This window comes from Anguilla anguilla, chromosome 6, assembly GCF_013347855.1.
Source record: "Anguilla anguilla isolate fAngAng1 chromosome 6, fAngAng1.pri, whole genome shotgun sequence".
NCBI classification, from domain to species: domain Eukaryota; kingdom Metazoa; phylum Chordata; class Actinopteri; order Anguilliformes; family Anguillidae; genus Anguilla; species Anguilla anguilla.
In genome coordinates, this window is record NC_049206.1 from 49472339 (window position 1) to 49492940 (window position 20602).

At 40.1% G+C, this 20602-nt stretch overlaps 2 protein-coding genes and 1 long non-coding RNA gene across 3 annotated transcripts; 2 read left to right on the plus strand and 1 right to left on the minus strand.

The window, feature by feature from the left end:
- Positions 1 to 734: 734 nt before the first annotated feature.
- On the minus strand, positions 735 to 9713 carry LOC118230400. Its single transcript, XR_004765837.1, has 3 exons — positions 9632 to 9713; positions 1531 to 1611; positions 735 to 816 (listed from the first exon to the last, which is right to left on the minus strand). It is a non-coding gene; the product is annotated as an uncharacterized LOC118230400 (long non-coding RNA).
- On the plus strand, positions 2135 to 6166 carry LOC118230399 (4-galactosyl-N-acetylglucosaminide 3-alpha-L-fucosyltransferase 9-like). The gene is made up of 2 exons (XM_035423397.1): positions 2135 to 2533; positions 4324 to 6166. The coding sequence occupies exons 1-2, from the start codon at positions 2524 to 2526 to the stop codon at positions 5409 to 5411; spliced, it is 1098 nt and encodes a 365-aa protein (XP_035279288.1). The 5' UTR covers positions 2135 to 2523; the 3' UTR covers positions 5412 to 6166.
- Positions 8689 to 20190, plus strand: ufl1 (UFM1-specific ligase 1). The gene is made up of 19 exons (XM_035423396.1): positions 8689 to 8925; positions 9709 to 9854; positions 10144 to 10172; positions 10709 to 10806; positions 11061 to 11175; positions 11551 to 11681; positions 11796 to 11854; positions 12351 to 12497; positions 12801 to 12976; positions 13291 to 13470; positions 13911 to 14037; positions 14845 to 14970; positions 15582 to 15702; positions 16448 to 16614; positions 17268 to 17398; positions 17600 to 17680; positions 18065 to 18150; positions 18327 to 18507; positions 18893 to 20190. Exons 1-19 carry the CDS (start codon positions 8849 to 8851, stop codon positions 19100 to 19102), a joined length of 2388 nt encoding a protein of 795 aa, XP_035279287.1. The 5' UTR covers positions 8689 to 8848; the 3' UTR covers positions 19103 to 20190.
- The last annotated feature ends 412 nt before the right edge of the window (positions 20191 to 20602 follow it).

Genomic DNA, 20602 nt, shown 5'->3' on the forward strand with positions numbered 1-20602 from the left:
GTATATGAAGCAGAGCTTAAAATGTGCAGTTCAAAAAACTTGGATGTGGAAAAATTTATGTATCTTCTGGTGTGACATAATAGCATATCCAGCACTATATGGTCAGCACAGGACAAAATGTATGGAATGTCAACAGGGACATATTTCCAAAACAAAGTGCAAAAACTGCCTGTGAAGATTGGGTCAAAGCTGTTCGTATAAGGCCATTTTGTTGCCCCATAATGCACTATGCTTGCACATGTCCCCAGTTCTGGGTCTAGACAATAACTGAATACTGTCTAGACTTAATCCAAACTTGTATACTGAGGCTGGAAGATTATTCCATAGTAGAACACCAATATAAAAAAGGAGTCACCCATCAGCTTCTTCAAAATGATGAACTATCTTCATTTAGAGAAATAGGTAACCTTGTGGACTTGTACAGCAGAAGCATACACCAGTCTTAGTCCGTATAACACTGTTATAAGATGAACTTTAAAATCAGGAAAATACTTCAGGGGCAGCCAGTGAAACAAAAACTTGCAGCTTAAATGGGTAAGATGAATATAGCAGCCTACACTGATTAATCACACACCACCATGTGCAGTGAAGCATGTAATTGTTATTCATATTCACTTACAGTAGACCATTTACTTTATTATTATTATTATTATTATTATTTTATTATTTTGGACACAATTAATATATGTAAACAGAAGTCAATCCTTATACTTAATGAAGCAAAACTGTAGGAGCCTGCCTCTGCCGTTTTATCTGGTACCGCAACCTAAGATGCTGCATGCAGTAGATGAGTGGTGGTGCGGTATCCACGGCTATCTGAAATGACAGGGAGGTGAGTATCAATCAGTCTTAATGAGTTTAACTTACAGCAGATGTCGCCACCTACAGCCATCCTCAATCCTGTGTCAATTCACACAGCATTCATTAAACAAAAGGATAGTGTATGGTCCAGAATATTTAGGATCTAACATAGTGGGAATAGTCCTTTCAACCACTGGATTGGATTGGATTGGATTTTTATTGGGTATTAAAATTGTAGACAAGAATACGTACCAGAGGATAAATGTAAAATCATACAAAAAGACTTGTTTTCAACTTGGCCGTCAATGGAGGACAGACAAGGGAACTACAATACACAAACCATACAATATAAGGAGTGAATGTGAGTGTGTATGTGACATATTGCATGTAAGCATGGGTGAGAGAAATGTATGAAAAAGCATGTATTCCATGTGTTCCCAGTCCTAGCCTTAGAAGGCACAGTCGTGACCACTAAAAAAAACTCCTGTCTGTGCCTTTTTTATTCTTTTTCTGTTTTGTGCAAAACACAAAGATGTATTCTTCCACTAATGAGACTGCCTCTAATATAGTGGGCAACAGCTTTCAAATAATTGACGTGTTGCAGGGAGTTTCCGTACTTCCAACCAGTTTGAGAAGGCTAGGAAAACATCAAGTTGTAACAATATGTAGGAAGAAAGAATATGGTCAATAAATTAAGTAAACCTCATTAGGGAGGAGGATGCCACTCACGTGCACAATGCTTAGCCTTTTCTGCAAGGGGAGAGAAGGGCCTTTTGTTGTCCTTGATCCTGTGAAGTAATCACGCTGATTCTGTAACACGATTTTATTTTGTATTACATATCAGTAAGACGGCGAGTTTTGACCGCTTTATCACTTATACTGACAAATGACACTAAAGGCACATTGCTATTGAAACAACTGAGTGAGGATAAAACTTCAACCAACACTTCAAGAAATTGCCAATCAAGAAGCCTAACAGAGGGAGCACCATCGATTACAACACTAAAAGAGGATGCTGCAGGTGCTTAATGTAGTCTATTCCTTTCAAGTACCGGGACAAGAGAGTAGCCTAGGTTATACAGTAGCGTATATTAGAAGTGAAGGTAGTCCTTGAGCCCCTGGGACAGTAACATATGTGTGTACGGGCATCTAATATCCGATTGGTATTCCGTGTTCACGACCCATTAACAAATGTACAATGACCAACGTATGAAAATATGTGTTCTTTCGGGTGCATTATTGATTTGCTCAATGTCGAATGAAATCCCCGAGGCTTGATGAGCCTCTACAAAAACAGCTGCACGCCTTGTCATTAAGCACATTGCTAGACGGACGGCTCCTCATCCTACTAAGCATCGTTCAGTAGCCTAGTGCTTGATGGACTATACAAGACACTTCTTACTAGCGAATGCATTGTGGTTTCCTATCACTACCACCTGCCCCCTTTCCATCTTTTCGCTAAATTTATGCTCACTAACATGTGCAGCCATCAACACTTCTTGATAAAGGATGACAGCAACAGGGCAATGGGTATAGCGGGATGTATTAAATCCTCGTTGAATACAGCTGCAGCACGAAATAGCAGAAGCATGGAAAATATTTTTTTTAAGGCTGGAGTGGTTTTCGCAATAGATGTCTAGCCTGTTTACACCACGAGGCATCGACTGCAACAAACAGCGGCAAAATCTGTGTATCAATTTTAACTGATGGAAGTCCTAATCGATGACGAGCAGTAAGTATATTACTGCTACCACAAAACGGCAATTAACTTTGTTAATTTGTAAGCAGCTTCAGCTAATTTCAAATAGCCTACATATTTTATCGAGGTATACATATAGATGTAGACCGTATTTTTATTATTTTTATCCTTCATAGGCTGTATTTACTCATTGAATGCGGATGCTTTTGCTATAATTATGTAGCACTGTTTAAAAAAATGTTTAACTTGTTAGTGTTGTCTTATTTGGCATGCTATCTATTTGGCCCATTCATGAAGTGTACTCTCGTGACTAAGCCCATCTTCTGTGATCGCTTATTTAATATATACATGGTAATTTCTCGTTAATTTGCTCAACATCCTTTAAAAAGAATCCAGAGGTCTGTGACTCATTTTAGCTACAGGCTATCGTTAAAATCAAGACATGATTGCACCACCGAAAATGACCTTCGTTCACCGTTGTAAATAAGTCTGAGTTTTCCCCTGCTTCTTTGCTGGGAAACATTTGATATCATCCTTTGAAGCCAAATATTTTCTGGATGCAAACTCTTAAATGAAACGGTCTGCACACACTGTCACATCTTGTTTTGAAACATAACCGTTAAATCTTTATGCTTGAAAAACTGTATATGGTATGGGGCCTAATTTAAACAGAAATGATGACAAATGACTTTTTCATTTTATTCACATTCATTAAATATCCAGTAGGGATATACAGCATAGTGAATATCGACATAGACGACAGTAACCCAAAATATTGAGTGCCAAATGAATTCTAAAATTGATTTTGTTTTAATAGATGTTTTTATTTCATTTAAGGTAAACCTAATTTTTTATCCAAAATGTTTTGTTAAAAAAGTGTGAAATGGTTTCTTAGGCATTGTGACAGTTAGGAAGCATGTTTATTTCTTCATTTATTCAGGTGTTTATTCTGAATACATATGCTACCTCTCACTCCATGTAGCACTGGGTATTTGAGTTTGAATGATGCGCTATTTTAGAGACATGAGTTGGCCCTCTTAGATACAGCGCAAGATTAAAAGAAGCTGCTCTAAAAGTTATTTACACATTTTTGACTATGTTTTACATGCACATGGTGTTTTATGTGAGTCCCTCTGTGTTTTTGTTAGTGTATGTGATTGGGAGATCACTTCCTGAGTGTAGACCAGCTCATGAAATAGAGTCCTTGATTATCCCTGATGTGAAAAGTGTTTTTTTTTTATTGTTCCAATTGTTCCATAAATAATAAATAAGTAATGTATGAGCAAGTAGCTGTACACACACACACACACACACACACATTCATTAATGCTGTGAAATACTTGTCTCCCATGTTCTTGAAGTTCCCTATTTTAAGATTTTTTGAAGTTTGCTGTAGATGTCCCTGGAGACTGCTATTTTTATTTTTATTTTTTATAAAAGACATATTTTACTGGCATTCTTGACTTCTGTGTATTCAGCCGTGAAGAGCTTATGTTGTTGAAATACTCACGCTCAAATTGCTAGTTGAGCTCACTGTATGTAAAGAGTTTTCATGAAATGAATTCATGTTTTGAGCTGTAAATATACCTCAATTATAAAGTAACTTTTATTTTGACACTTCTGTGGCATGTACAGTATATAGCTACATTAGGTTAATGGTCCTAGCACCTTCTACAGTACGTAACATTTTAGCCATGGAGACTGTCGAGTGAGTTCTGAGCTTGTTCTTTGCATTGGGTTGTAAGGGTTGAAAAACACGAAAACTAAATTTGATGATTTGACTGTTTGCTTTAATGCGTCTCTTTCTGTTTTCTGTTTTACAGGACACATTATGTCATCTGCATCTTTCTATAAAATTATACGCCCTCTTGGTTTTGGTGTTCTTCTGCTGTGTTGTTTTGTGACTCTACTTTTTGTGTATTTCAAGCCATCCACTACCTGGCTATCAGGCCCTATAGAGTCTGTAACATCTGCTCTGAAGGTGAAAAACCCATTTCTTGCCAAAAAGGAGCTAAATCAAACAATTGTACTAATATGGCTGTGGCCATTTGGTCAAACCTATGACCTGAGCTCCTGCAGTGCCCTGTTTAACATCGATGGCTGTTACCTTACAGCCGACAGAAACTTGTACAACAAGTCGAATGGCGTCGTTATTCACCACAGAGACATCAGCAGGGATTTATCAAACCTGCCACCGCTGCAACGTCCACCCTTCCAAAAATGGGTGTGGATGAACTTGGAATCGCCCTCGCACTCGCCGAAAATGCCCGGTCTTGAAAATCTGTTCAATTTGACTTTGAATTACCGCCAGGACGCTGATATTGAGGTGCCTTATGGGTCAATCGTATTGACCGAGGGAAAGGAAGACTTTGTTTTGCCAAGTAAGACCAAATTGGTGTGCTGGATTGTGAGCAATTGGAACCCTGAGCACATTAGAGTTAAGTACTACAATGAGCTAAACAAGCACATTGAGGTACACACTTATGGACAGGCCTTTGGAGAGTACCTCCTTGATCAAGACTTATTCCCAACCATTGCCAGCTGTAAATTCTATCTGTCATTCGAGAACTCAATCCACAAAGACTACATCACTGAAAAACTGTACAACCCACTGTCTGTGGGCACAGTGCCAATTGTTCTTGGGCCATCAAGGCAGAACTATGAGAACTTTGTCCCAGGTGATGCCTTTACACATGTAGATGATTTTCTCTCCCCCAAAGAGCTGGCCGAGCACATCCTGTTCTTAGACAGGAATGAAGACATGTATCTCCAATACTTCAACTGGCGCAGGTACTTTAAAGTGAAGATGTCTTACTTTTGGGCGGAGCACACTTGTCGGGCATGTGATTACATCCAAAAACATAAAGAATACAGGGTTTTGAATAATCTTGACGTGTGGTTCTGGGGATAACAATTTGCAGATTGCTCTCTATGCATTGCGGATTTTCCATTTTTAGTGTTTTTGGGTTTTAATTACCATGTCAGTGTTTAACAGAAGAAAATCTCTTCTGATACATTACCAGCATTGGTAATGCAGAATTTATTTTGAGGGAAGCAGATGTTCTGAAAAACAATATGAGTGTTAAAAAAGGCTTTTTTTCACAATGCATTATGAATTTGAAAAGGGTACTTTTCCGCAATCGGGATTGAATTGAATTGCAGTGATTATTGGAAGGTCTATAAGTATGCATTTCTGATGCTTGAATTGTCTGAAACAGCATTTTATTGAATCGTTACTATTCCTCACTGTTCTTTCTCTCTATTTTCACTCTCCAGATTCTTAGTTTCAAAATGGCCAGGCTATGGGCCAAAGAACAATAACAAAAGGCATATATACAGTAGGCTACATGAACTGAACAGACATGGTTTATCAATGCTCAGTATATCTTGACTTTTATGAGAATTCAAGGTACAGTGGCAGACATTTTGAATGTGTGGTTTTGTTGTCAAGTATCCAATGGTGTGTCAAATATCACAGAAAAATTATAAATGACTGGCATTTTATACTTTTCTGTGTTGTATTATATTGTGTCTAATAACTGTATACAGAACATGTGGTTCTGTCATTATGTGTTTCACTGATGTAACTGTTATCTCACATTTTATGATGTATATGTTTTTTGAAAAATAATGTAAGCGTATGTTTATAAAAGACCATAAATGAAAGAGTATTATTTTAAAGCTGATTTAAATTATCTTTAAAATTATGAAAAAGTAGAACTGTCAAAATCTCATTGAGGAAAAAGGAACCTGTACCATGCTCTACAAAAAGATATCTCAATCAATTATTCCAGGTGTGATAATGTGTATTGGTGATAATTATTAATAACATGGATTATAAATTTGAGCTCAAAAGGCACAGTTACAGATTTTCAGTTCATTCTAAAATTATTTAAAGACCTTGTCCACTCACAAATGAGTTTTTCATTGAGGTCATTAAGGCTTCATGAATTTCACTATACATATATAGATTTTTGTGCCAAACTTGTCACCAGAGCACCCTTTTCTTATTCTTCCACTGTAGATGGAGAGCTTCTCCATACTTCCATGAAATGAGTTGGAAACATGCACATGAGAAAAATTTTGTTAAACCTGTCATGGTCCACTATGCAAAGATATGCGTCCAGAAAGCTGACTAGTTAGTGACATTGTTGACAGTTGGTGTGTCGAACGTGCAGTTTTAAAATGCAATCCTGAAGTAGGAATTTTGCTCCACTCTTTGCCAAAGGAGCCCATCCTAAAACAAAAATGGGTGGAATTATTTTAAAAATTGTTATTCAAGACTATTCAAGAATATTTTTTTAAGGTTTTAAAATAGATCTGGAGGGATACTTAAAACCTGCACTCATTGTTACTGCTGCTTTACTTCATACTATATAGTTAACGGTCACCAATGTCTTGATTGCCACTTTCAGGCCCAGTGGTGCTAAAAAAATTGTAAAGGACTAGAAGCTGACTGATAACATGGTGAAGAAATAAATATATTTAATGTCAAGTATGTTTCCGCTAGAATGAAGTTAGACCACTCAGCGTTTTCCCCTTAACCTTCAAGGCTGAATGTAGAGAAGCAACAGGAGCGTGACACCAGGAATTTCTGTGTTAAGCGTTTGACACTGAGCTTTATTTTATGTGATAGTATTCAGTGTGTCTGTACTCACATTACTTGTATTTAGATTGAACTGCTGCATGATAGCTTGATTGAAAGAAATTATTTGTAGTTGTTTTTAATGTGGGACAGCATAAACATATTGCTGTGTACCTTTTATGTTAAAGCCATTGTATTGAATTGTGACATGAAATTGGGTGACAGTGTTGACCGGTTTGAACAGGTAATTTCAGCATTGCTTGTTAACCTTACAATACATTCTGTGTGAAGCTTGTGTTTTCTGATTTGTAAATCAGATTATTCACTTAATTATTCTTTTTTTCCGAATGAATGTCCTTGTAATATTACAAGGGCAACTACTGATCAAATATGTATTTCATTTTTTTAGCTGAAGAGGGATTGCAAGCTATGCCTGAGGATTGTCCATATCAGTGTTCGAGTTGACCACTTTTACCAGACGTTTTTTTGTTTTGTACTTGATTCTTTGTCCATGACTTGTACAATTCATAGAAATAACATTCGAAACCCAAATGTGTATCCACAACAATGCTTTAAGCTGGGACTGCACTTCCACCAGGTTTCTCTGAATTTTATTTTTTATTCTGTGATTTTATGAACAGTGGATGTCATACCTGAAATTCACTATGTAAATCTCTTCTTGCATTATAACTATATTTATGAGTGTACTGTATATATACAGTATAAGCACAAATTATTTCCTCCAGAAAAGAGATATGTCAGGTTTGAATTCAGTCTGAATTCAGATGTTCTCAGCCCACTGTAGCCAGGCATCTGCCGCAGCTGAGCACAGTTGACTTCATCCCATCACGGTTCCTTAGGTTACTGCTGAAGTCCCTCTCTCTAAACAATGTGCTACAGGGCCTAGAAACTTGCAATTGTTGTATGTGAGGCATGCTTTTTTCTGACCACGCGCGTATATGCACATGCACAAAATGTAATGAATGTACTCCTTCTTTGTGCATTGTTGAAAACTTCAAAGCACATTCTTCTTTCCAGCAAACATAACTGCAGCAGTAGACAGCCTCACATTGTTACCCTCCAAGGTGAGATTCTCTTCAGTATTCCCTCACTTTGCATCAACTTCTCTGACACGCACACACACACACAAAACATGCACGCACACACCCTCATAAACACACACACTTACGCATACGCACACACAAACACAAACACACACACAAACTCACTGGTGCAAACACAAATAATGCACAGAAAAATCTTTAAAACGCCTGCAGCTCTCAATATGTTTTTTGTCTGACCTTAAAATGATCTTCTATTTGGGAGAAATTCCCAAACTGCCAACATGTTCAAACATCAAGTGGCAGATAATGTTATCCAAATAATTCCTGAGTTCTCTCTGTCAGCCTCGAACAATGATTGTTACTATTAATTTTATTTCTGGTGTAAACACTGTGATTTTATTATGCAACAGTGACTGTAATTCTGATAATAACTAGTTGTATAGTTCTCTTATTTCTAGCATTAAGACTATAGACCATATTTCCAAACGCGTGGTGACATAAATACAAGTTTTATCCTTTCGGTGTTCCGTAGTATTACTGACAGGTCATAGTAGCATAGTTCGGGTTGACGTGTGTTTTCAGCCTGTGTATTCAGCAACCGAGGGGCAATTTATTTTTCAGTAGGCTACTTGTAAACAGTGAAGTGGTATTATAAGAGACAGATTAACGTTAAACTAACCTGCACAAGAAGTTGCTACAATGGCAGCTGATTGGGAGGAAATTAGACGTCTTGCAGCAGACTTTCAAAGAGCACAGTTTGCTGACACTGTTCAGAGGTAGGCTAGCGTGCTAACTATAACTGCTTTAGAATAAACGTCCATATGCAATGCCAATATACTTTTGCAAGATTGCTTGCTGTACATCGGTGTTTCTGTAGCTGGATAATCGTTACAGTTAGATGTAGTTTACTGGATTTTTTGCGGTTTGACTGTGTAACTTTGGTTGCTAGCTACAGCAGTTAATGAGCTAGATTAGACATGTCAGTAGCTAGCTAGCAAACTTGGCATGTCAGTTTATAACCAGCAGTGTAGGTAATTTAGCTAACGTTAGCTGGATGTCTGCGGTGCGTTTTGGTCACAACGTTATATAACCACGGCCTGTTTTGGTCGCTAACATAGATGGCTAGAAATAACGCGAACCTATTGCTAGCTTGCTCTGCTAGTTGGATATTTAGCCTGCTCAAACTTTAAGGAGCCATTTAGATTTCCCCGTTTTGCTTCTTTTAAAAAAAAATATATACGATAGCAGACTGGTTTGTCAGATTTTAAAGCAGTGTTTCAATAATGCATCCCCACAGCGCGAAATAATTCCTCTTTGCATGCCACCTTGACCTGAATGCATTATATTTTTAAAATCACAACTGCTGATATATCATCATTCTTTTAACAAAATTGCCTGACCATTTTTGCCAGATAAAGTAGTTAAACCAAGTGAACGTTTTAGTGGACGTATTCTTTTAGTTCGGACGATCAACTGAGTTACCTTTTCTGTTTAAGTGGTTCCCAAATGATTTTCTTCTGTCTTTCCCTTGTCTTTCCCGTCATGCCTATTCTCTCCAGATTGTCGGAGCGCAACTGCATTGAAATTGTTGCCAAATTGGTTGGGGATAAGCAGTTGGATGTAGTGCACACGCTGGATGGGAAGGAGTACATCACCCCAACTCAGATTAGCAGAGAGATCCGGGATGAGCTTTATGTTCATGGAGGTCCGTTGCACCCATAAATCATGGAGAATCATTATTTTTAATTTACATAACTACTATTGCAACCCTAGTCAGAATTAATATAAGGTGTTTAGAGGTGTTTTGCAGTATGTTCTGGGACAGATTTCATCTGTGCACAGTATTGTAAAAATGTAATGCGCTTGGTTTAAAAATTGTGACAAGGGATGATGTTTGTAAAAAATACAGCTGTAAATCTGTATTTAGAACTTGAAATGGATTCCTAGAACAGCGTTTTAAATAGGCTGTAAATTTGCACTTTCTTTTTTTCAAGGCCGGGTGAACATTGTGGACCTGCAACAGGTGAGGGTTTTCCCTTCAAAATGTATTTATCTTTCATATGGGACTCTGTATGACATAAAATTGGTATAACATTTAACAAGAGTGCAGTTTGGCCTAGAGGGACCTAGAGGGGCGTCCTTCTGCTTGAATGAAAGACCAGTCCAGTTCGAGTAGCAGAACATTTGTACCAGTCACAAGCTTATATAGCTCTATATATATATATACATATATATATATATATATATATATATATATATATATATAGCCTATATATATGTGTGTGTGTGTGTGTGTGTGTGTGTGTGTGTGTGTGTGTGTGTGTGTTCTTTCTATGTGTATTGAATATGTGTGGAGTCTCAATACAGTAGAGGACCTCAGCAGGTGTGCAATAGAACACCTCTTTTACTGACTCATATTTAAGTGGTCTATCCCTGAAACTTTGACTTTTTAATTCCTATTACATTACTAGAAAAGCCAATCATGTAAATTGATTGTTCTAGAAAAAAAGCTAAGCCATAAATAAGTGCTATTTGTTCACACTGTATTTCTTCTTGCAGATTATTAATGTGGACTGGGTCCATGTTGAGGCCAGAGCCAATGACATTGCAAAGTCAGACAAAAGTGTTCAGCTGGTACTGGGACAACTCATTGATGAGTAAGTTCATGTGCGAACCAATTACAAAACTGTAATGAATAAGTATATTGGAAAAGAAACAGTCATGGCACATTTCTATTCATATTCTCTCATCATTGCCATTTTTAATAACAGTAATAATACAGGCATTTATACAGCATATTTAAAGCTTCATTGTAATGGACTGTTAGAAGATAAGAATAATTACAAAAGGTTCTCTCCAATCACATGTTTAATGAATAATTCCCCCCACACCCCTTACTTCACCTCTTCAGCACCTATCTGGACCAGCTTGCAGAGGAGGTCAATGACAAACTGCAGGCGGCTGGCCAGGTCAGCATCGCAGAACTCTGCAAAAGCTTTGATCTTCCAGGGGATTTTCTGACTGAGGTGAGTCGCAAGACATCAGTAAAGTATGAATGATCCACCAGGAGTCGTGCTTAACGTCAGTTAAGAATTTTCCCAGAAAACACAAAGGGCTGTTTTAAAAAAAATTAAAAAAAATAAATAAAAAAAATCCCAGGGAATGACTTACCAAGATTTTGTAAATTAAGATATGTTGGCACGGTCTGATTGGGGTTCCATTTATATCTCACAACCAAGCATCTTTTCTGAGTTTCGTTTAACCGTCACCGTATTACATTTCTTTGCGAACCGGGACTGTCCGATGTGGGTTGGGGGCGAATCTGCGTATTCTTAGCGATGACCGTTTCATGGGTTTGAGTTTCCATCACGGATAACTGCACACCTGCCCTCGTTCCTCAGGTATTGTCCCAACGCCTTGGTAAGATCATCAATGGCCAGATGGACCAGTACAACCGTGGCGTGATTTTCACGCAGGCGTTCCTCTCCCGCCACAAAGCGCGCGTTTGCGGGCTCTTCAGCGCGGTGACTCGGTATGACGCACGCCCGGTTCGCTGCGAAGCGCACACGCCCGTTTTTACTCTTTTTCTCTTTCTGTCTGCTGCAGAACCCATTTCAGGTCATTTTTTGTTTGTTTTTATTTGCAGGCCAACACCACTCATTAATCTGATTGGTCTCCATGGATTTCATGAACATCTTCTGTATTGTAAGTTATTATGAGGCTCAATCGAAGTCCCAATTGGAATATAAATGTGAACACTCATTTTAAAGTTTCTTGAACTTATTTGATAGCTTACTGTATTACGTTTTTTTGGCAACTGAGCACATTTTATACCAGCTGGGAAAAGCTTTTTGTTTAACCAATTTTGATAATGTTAAATTCTTTTTTTCCAAAAGAGAAGGATGAGCTGTTAGATTTTGTTTCACTGATTGATGCAGTTGCACAACACAAGTGTATCAGGTTTACTTTCAATTGCTTAAAATGCAAGCCTAAAATTTCTTAAATCATCATTCAACAAACAGATACTTGGATACTTTGTGCCTTAATTTTAGATGTTTTGGTAAATTGTATGTATTTGAAAATTAACCCCAGAGAAAGATTTACTGGAAGATGCCAAGTGCACACACAGTGCACACACAGACATACACACACGCACACGGATGACGCCCTTGTCCTAGCAGCGTTGTTGCTCTCTCACCAGCGGTTTTGGAGGAGCTCGTGAACAGTGGTCGTCTCAAAGGCACTGTTGTGGGGGGGAGACAGGACAAAGCCGTCTACATTCCCGACATCTACTCCAAAACGCAGAACGCCTGGGTCGACTCCTTCCTCAAGCAAAACGGATACTTAGGTACCCGCCTCGTCTTCACACGATTATCGCATTTGCACGTTAGTGCGGCATATCGTAATCCTTAGTATTACATTACTGTTACCACTAAAGCACATCTAAAACAGGAAGAAAGAAAGAGAACAAAAATGGACATGATCTCATTTTATGAACATGGGGGGAGAAAGGTATAATAACAATAGTCAAAGTCAAATATATTTTAGAAAAGAACATTTTCCTTTAAAGCCTGCAAAACTACACTCACCGGGATTGAGGGAGTTTGTCCGCATGTTTGCGAAAGTTTGGCCTGCGTCTGTTTCCCTTTAGAGTTTGACGCTTTGACCAGGCTGGGAATCCCCGATCCGGTGAATTACATCAAGAAGCGGTTCAAGACCAGCAAGCTCCTGTTCCTGAAGGCTGTCTGTGTGGGCCCGGCCATCGTCGACCAGGTGGAGGCTTCCGTGGAAGAGGCAGTGAACTCCGGCAGCTGGACTGACCTGCAGGTAGGCCCACCTACACACATAGCAGCCATGCACAACATTAACAGAGCTCTCTTAAAGGGCACCAGGTTAACAGTCAAATTAAATGCAGTGAAAACACGCTTTTTAGCGTAACTTGTTATGGCATGTATAACAAATGTCAAGTTAATAGTCCTACCATGACTGGTTTGGAATTTTTATTTTGTTTTCTATGAAATCCATATTTTTAATGGGCCATTAGAAAATTATTATTATTATTTTTTGTAAGTAAATCAAATGAGAAGTTTCAGCTGTCCCATTTTTGAAGTCTTATTTGGTGTTCCTGCCCTCTCCTGCAGCCGATGCTCCCGAGCTGCCTGTCCCCGGAGGACATCAGCATCTTGCTGAACCAGGTCATGAGAACCGCGAACGTGCAGTCGTCCGCCAGGATCGTGAGCGGCACCGTGGTCGTCAGCGAGAAGTTCATCGGCAGCTGCCTCTCTCTGTTCGACGAATCCATGCAGCAGAGGGCAGTGAAGGTACAGTGAGCTTCACGGCGGCAGAGGACCGGCTGCCGACGCCGAGCCGGCGACGCGAGCCGCGGCTTTTATGATTATGCCGTCCGGCGACGTCTGGCGGGATCGTTCAGCGTTAAGCGAGGGCTCGCGCAACCCGGCTGGTTTTACATTGCCAAAGCAATAGTTCATTTAGGGCAAGGAACTGTAAATGGGGTTTCTGCAACAGGAAATCATTAAAATGTTTTCATTTGCTTTGTCTTTTTCCCGGATGATTCGGCAGCTGATTCGCTGTCTTATACGTTGATATGTGATTGATTTAATTGTTCTGTGAGCACTCCTCAGCCACTGTCCACATTCTGTGTTATTTTACTATGGGCATCCTGTGTATTTCCAGTCATGGTGTCTCAGGGTAGCTCGGTGCACCATTTCACTTCTGTCATCTGAGCGCTGCTCTCTTTCAGGAAATAAAGAACAACCCGGTGTTTCTGTTCACCGAAGAGGACGTGAAACAAGGCTCTGCTCTGGCGGAGAATGCAGCCCCCTCCAAAAAAGAAAAGAGGGAAGAACAACGGAGGAAAAAGGCCACAGGTAGTAGAACCTTCCTTCTAAATGTAGTTTATATGAAATACACGCTGGATAGTCACACATTTTAAGTTACCCGGCTGAAATAAAGCACACACTACATTATTGTCTGCTGCATTGCATGATAAAAATTATCAATTGTTTGTTAAAGGTGGGTATAGCCCTGATGTAACTCCCAATTTTTCTCCTCTCCATTGGTGTTGTGCTGTAATATGGTGTTGTGAAGCTGTACCTCATTGATCATTACAGATTTTTCCTTATGTGTAAATTTTTAAAAAAATTTGCTAGTGGTTCACTACTTGCCCATTTTTGTTTTCATATCCATTTCTTAGGACCTTTTAATCTGGCTGTGTAAGCATGCCATATTGTTTCTGACCATTTTTATGGGTGTCTCCTACCACAAAATTGCGAATGAGCGTGTGTAATTTATTCGATTGCGTAAATGGAACCAGTCTTGGTAAATCGGTTGTTAATGTATTAGTATCTGCAACCGCAACAGAGCTGCAATATGTTTTTGCACTGCGACTGCTTCCTTAGTAAATATGGCCCTATGTGGCCTTCCTGATATTCATTTTCAAATGCCTATTGACAAGAGATGAATTCCACACACCCCCCCCCCCCCAAAGGCAGCTTTTTATGTATATTTTCAGAATGGAGATGCCTAATCTAAAATATATATATATATATAATTTTTATGTATATGTGCAGAGTGGAGATGCCTATCTTTAAAAAAATAATAATAATATCCAGATCTGGTTTTATGTACATTTGCAGAGTGGAGAGATGCCTGATTTTTCATTTTTATTGCTTAAGAGGGCAGCGGCAGTGTGAAAGGTGGAGGAGGAGGGAACGCCAGAGAAATAAGGATACGCAAAACCAAGAAGAAGAGCAGGAGGGGGGAGGAGGACAGCGACGAAGAAAATGCAGCTGCTCCGCAAAGTACGCCAAGAGCCATAAAATCACCCCCCCCCAGACGTGTTAGCGCACGCCTGAAACGTCATTGCTCCGCTGTGCTAGGATGTTCTAACGCATCATCACATGACAAAAGGCCTGACACTAATGCTTTTTTACTTATAACTGTAATCTGTACTGCAGTCAGAATTGGTTCAATTGTATTGTTGAAAAACGTTTTTGGTTCTCAATATAATAGTTAAATTCCTGCAGATTATTGCAGTCATTTTTAAAGGAAACGTCTGCTTTCAAAAATCATTCCAACAAAGTTATCCTTTCCTACAGATTCCTACATTTTTGTTATTGGCATGTTTTGTTAAAAATACTCCCCTCCCAATCCAGTATCTAAAGAGTATTTGTGACGCCTAATTTGGCCCAGGTTTGGCCGTACGTCGTGTGTCTGTTTGTGCTCTGAAACGGTCGTTAGTGAAGAGGTGTGTGCAATAGAGAGCTCCCAGGTTAAATCCACAACAGGCCCGCCTGCTTAAGGGAATTGTCATCCACTCCAGTGCCACCGTGTCGTACAGCGATCGAATGCACCAGGGCTCAATTACAGAGGAAATTACGCCTTTTCATTACACTTCCTTCTTCTCCAACAGGTCGAAACAAACAGGCGGAAGTGCCGTTCCTGTCCCCGGAGGAAGTGACGGCTGTTTTGGAGAAGCATGTGTGCGACTGCCCCGAGGAGATGCTCTCCGAGCTGGCCGAGCACCTAATGAGGTAGCGCTTCGCCAGTTGCATTTACGTGTTTATTTATGTTTGGATTTTTGGTGATTTCCTCTATTCATAAAGTGTCTCGGAGTAGGCGTGCTGATCTGAAAACAGTTATTGCTCTGTGACACTATGAATGGGGGGGGGGGGGGGTCTGGTCTCCTAATCTGTAGTACTGGGACACTTCAGGTCATGAGACTTTGAGACATGGATCCTCTGATTATAAAATGCACCTTGTATCACACTGTTGTCACACACATTTCAGTGCAAACAGTATGTAGTATTATATGAGCCTACTGTAAAACCTATATATTTTTAACTTGTTGAGGATTAAATTCTTTGTGTGCACTATTCAGTACAGTTTTAGGCTTGAGTAGCAACACACTTTAATGCAGAATGCTCTCTGCATTGGAAGTAAAATTTTGTGCGTACACTGCCATATGTCACGTGCGCCATGGATGTGCACAAACATGCATGTTCGCCTGTCAGAAAAATTCCCTTGTTGCCGAGGCACCACTTTGTGATGTATTTTGCACCAACCAGCTAGCCCACATCTGCCTCTTCAGTTTTCAGGTATATTTTCTCAAGCGTAGAATTAACACGTCAAGGACGGGTTTTATTTTGTAAGCATGAACATTGGAGATGGATAACAAACAGACCTCTTTTGCTCTGACAAGTGCTCATTGGACTCTTTCTCAGTGAAGGTGAAGCACAGCGTTTGTTCGCTCATTTAATTGATTGTCTTGCTTCACAGGCCTTTGACGAAAAAGTACCAGGAAGTTGTGCGGACGGTTTTCATGTCCTCCACAAACTCCAGCACTGGAGCCAGCAGGAAACAGAACGTCAAGGATCTGCAAGAGGAGATCAACAACCTTTACCATAACATCCGACTCTTTGAAAAGGGGACAAAGTTATTTTCAGGTACATTTAACTTTTTGACATTTTGGCTTGCTCTGTGAAGTTTGGTGAGTTTGGTACAGCAATAAAAAGCTCTGAGAGCCTGAGAGTTTATTTTTAACAAATAATTTGCAAGTTTAACACTCCTAAAATAAACTTCCTGTCTGTCTGTGTCTGTCTCTCTGAATGGTGTGATTCATTAACATTTCCAAAATAGAATTGGCAAGCAAGGTTTTTTTTTCTCAGCAAGCACAAAAAACTTTATCTATCTTTCTACTGTGTGCTTTTAGAAGTATTCATTTGGAACAAGTGTCACAGAATAGACTGATACCCAGGACAAATACCAATGTAAAAAAAAAAAAGAATAATAATAATCTGATTGCTGTGCTTGTGCAATGACCTATGGCAACAATGCAGGTATGGATCACATCATTTACTGTTAGAGGAGATCGGGATTATATATCCAAGTTCAGCAAATCCATTTTGGGAATTTGTCCAGGACACCAGAGGCTACATAATAATGTCAGCAGGGCCCTAATCATGTTTCACATCTGCAATGCAAAGTGCCCTCACCTGCAGCCAGACGTTGAGCGATTAAAGTCGATCTTTCTTTTTTTTTCTTTCGATTTTTCTTTAATAAATCTGTTTAATTAATAAGCTCCTTCTTCGTCTAAAAGACGAAACTCAGGCGAGCATTTCCAAACACGTCCTGAAGACCGTGTGCGCTGATGTCACCAACATCCTCGTGAACTTTGCGGCGGCGGAGTTGATGACGGCCGCCGAGAGTCCCAGCTCGATCACCAATGAGGTGAGCTTCTGGCGTACGCTAACCGCAGCCATTGGACCGCTGTTGTCTGTGTGCGTGTCTCCTTAGGTCCGTAGACCTGTGTTTTAATGGTTTTCTCTTCTGAGCATGTGCGTGCTGTACTGAGAAATGACTTGCCTTTCTTCAGAGATTATTTCAACATGCTTATCTTGGGTGTGTTACTGTATATGTCTGCCTCTTCAGGTCAGGGTGAAGATTTTGGGGAAGCTGCCAGAGGAAACTAAGGCACCTCTTATGAAGCTACACAACAGTCTAAATGGAAAGGTAAAAGGCTTTTATTATAATATAATTCCCTCTCCACCTTAGCTGATGTGGGGTGAGCATTCTGGCACAAAATGGCTGCCGTGCATCACCCAGATGGGTGCTGCATATTAGTGGTGGGTGAGGTGAGCTCCCACTCATCACTGTAAAGCACTTTGAGCGTTCGGAAAAGTGCTCTATAAATGCAATGATTCATTCATTCGTTCAATAAACCTCTCTTAATGACAAGTGGGCGGGGCACACCCCAAGCAGTTCCCATAGTGCACAGAGACTGTGGCACTTTTCAGGGCTTCCCACAAAAATACGAACCCTCTGACCCCATAAAATAGACGCACTTATTTACCGTGCTTATAAACTTTATTGTTAATCGGTTCGTTCTTCTTGTAGAGCATTGAAGACTTCCTAACCAATTTGGAACCCTCCGCTGAGGTGTGTGGGTTCCTGCTGAAGAAAGGAGACAAGAAGAGAGAGAGGTAAAAAGCCAGCCGCCTCCCTGCTGCGCGGGTGGCATGGGGTAAAATTCGAAGCCGCTCCGACTGCGGGGGGGCCCGTTTGAAGTCACGTTTTAGGAATTAATTAACCTTAAAGCACGCTACGCGGATCTTCAAAGGGACCTTTTCCTCCCCCCCCCCCCCCGTCTGCTCCCCAGGCAGGCTCTGTTCCAGCACCGCCAGGCCCTGCTGGAGCAGCTGAAGGTGACGGAGGACCCCGCCCTGGTCCTCCACCTGGCCAGCGTGCTGCTGTTCCAGCTGCACACCCACTGCATGCTGCACGCCCCGGGCCGATGCGTGCCGCAGATCATAGGCACCCTCGTGGGCCGGGTCGCCGAGGTACGGGGGTCTCCCCTTACGTGACCTGCCCCCGCCCCCGCCCTCTCGAAAATCCTCCAGTGTTAGCATTCATGCCAGAAGCCTCCAAACTCACTAAGTTATGCAAATAAATTCGCCCTTATTCAAATTCAACCCCGCCCCAAAAGAATTCCTGGCCATGCCACTGGCTATATCCGTGACATTGAGCGATGAATTTAAGCCTTACTCATTAACATTGAGCACTTCCCACACTCTTGAGGTGAAAGTAAAGAACATATTCATTAATTGCAAAGAGCACTTACGGCAGACTTACTCGAGGTCCAAAGCGAGTGCAGCAAGTGCCCTAGTTCAGTGGCTGTAGAAGGTATGAAACAGTATTTAAGGAGTTGTTTATCCTCTTCTCCAGGATCAGCACAGGCTCCTCTCCAAGTACCAGACTCTGGTGGTGAAGCAGCTGGTAGGCCAGAGCAAGAAAGCGGGACAGGGACACCCCGAGGCGGAGAGCATGGAGCAGGAGGACGAAGCCGAGGCCGTCCGGAAGGAGCTCCAGTCCCTAACCGGCGAGGTGAAGGACCTGGTCCTGTCGTCCAGGAAGACGTCCGTGACCGAAGAATGAACCACTCGAACGGGAAAGAAAGATGAACGATCGATAGAATGAATCGCCTAGCCGTTAGCGCAAAGCGTAGACAAGGCCTCCATGTTAGGTCTGGTCTCGCTTCGACACAACCATTTTTGTTCTTACATTTCCATGTGACTGTGCTTCTGGTACCACCAAAGATTTATTTTGAATTGAGGGCAGTCCTGGGAAAACGGTTTTTACCTTAAACTGAACCTCTAAGGTGGCCAGTATTGTCGTAAACATTTCTGTGTACTGACGTACGTAACATCTTAAGAACATGAGTATTGACATTTTGTACTGCTTAAATCAACCAGTCATTGCTGACAGTAACATCTTTAAGACTATAATTTTAAAGAGCTGTGTGTTTGGAGAATTGTTTTTCTTACACTACCATAATTGTTCTAGAGGTGTGGCTGTGGAGCAAATATTTTTCATTGTATTTAGAAAGCCATACGCCCCTGAGTTGACTGTTACCATGAATTACTTTAATGGTCTGAGATGAGAAATTACATAACAGGTTTTTTGTCTTCACCTACTCGGGTGATTAGCAGAAATTGCTATTAAAAGAATTCTAAAATCAAAAAGATATCACTAAGGTGGTGAATATCAGATGTAGTCTTAATATATTTGGAACCTCAGCTCTATCCTAGAATTTTTGTTCTGGCATATGGGTCGAAATGTAACTGGAGCAAAGATATGTGGATGGTGATTGTCCACTGGACGATCAGTTACACAGCAACTGTACTACACACTACACCATTTAAGCAGTGTGCTAAATAAACATGGATTCCACAACATTTTCCACTGTTGGTGGAAAATAAAGTAAAAAATAAACAAAATGTGTTTACAATATCAATAACTTTGAAATCAAAAAAAATTTCCCCACATCTTAATGTTATCATCTTGTTTTTAGTTTCCTGCTGCCTAGACAGAAATGAGTTTTGTTGTTTATGTTTTATTTTGAAATAAATTCTGAATATATCTAAAATGTACATCATGCTCAAACACACATTTGAGAACTGTAATAAGAGTGGTTTAACAATCTAATTGAAAGAATAATTAAATAAATGCAAATTTTCCCAGTGGTTTTATATCCTGTCTTTTTCCTCTAATGAACATTCAGAGTCCCAGTCTCACAAAAATGAATACATAAGTATTCATAAGTATAAGAAAATGCATATAAAATATTTTGTAATCATTATTTTCTGTGGAAAGTAACTTCCTGTGGAAACTTTCTGTGCTCCACTCTGAAGTATGGGTTGCTGGCTAGCAAGCTACTTACTAATGTTTACAGTGACCATTAATAGCTACTGCATTAAGCAGAAATATTACTTTAGTTTCAATGTTATGTTCTGAAGACTATCGCTGTGCAAATCTCTGCTAACAAAAATTATTTTACTCGAAGCAGAAGCTGCAATTGAAAGCTGTTCATGGCAGCTTGAGAATTCTCTGTACAACAACAGTAAATGAATATCATTCCTATTGGTAATTGAAAGG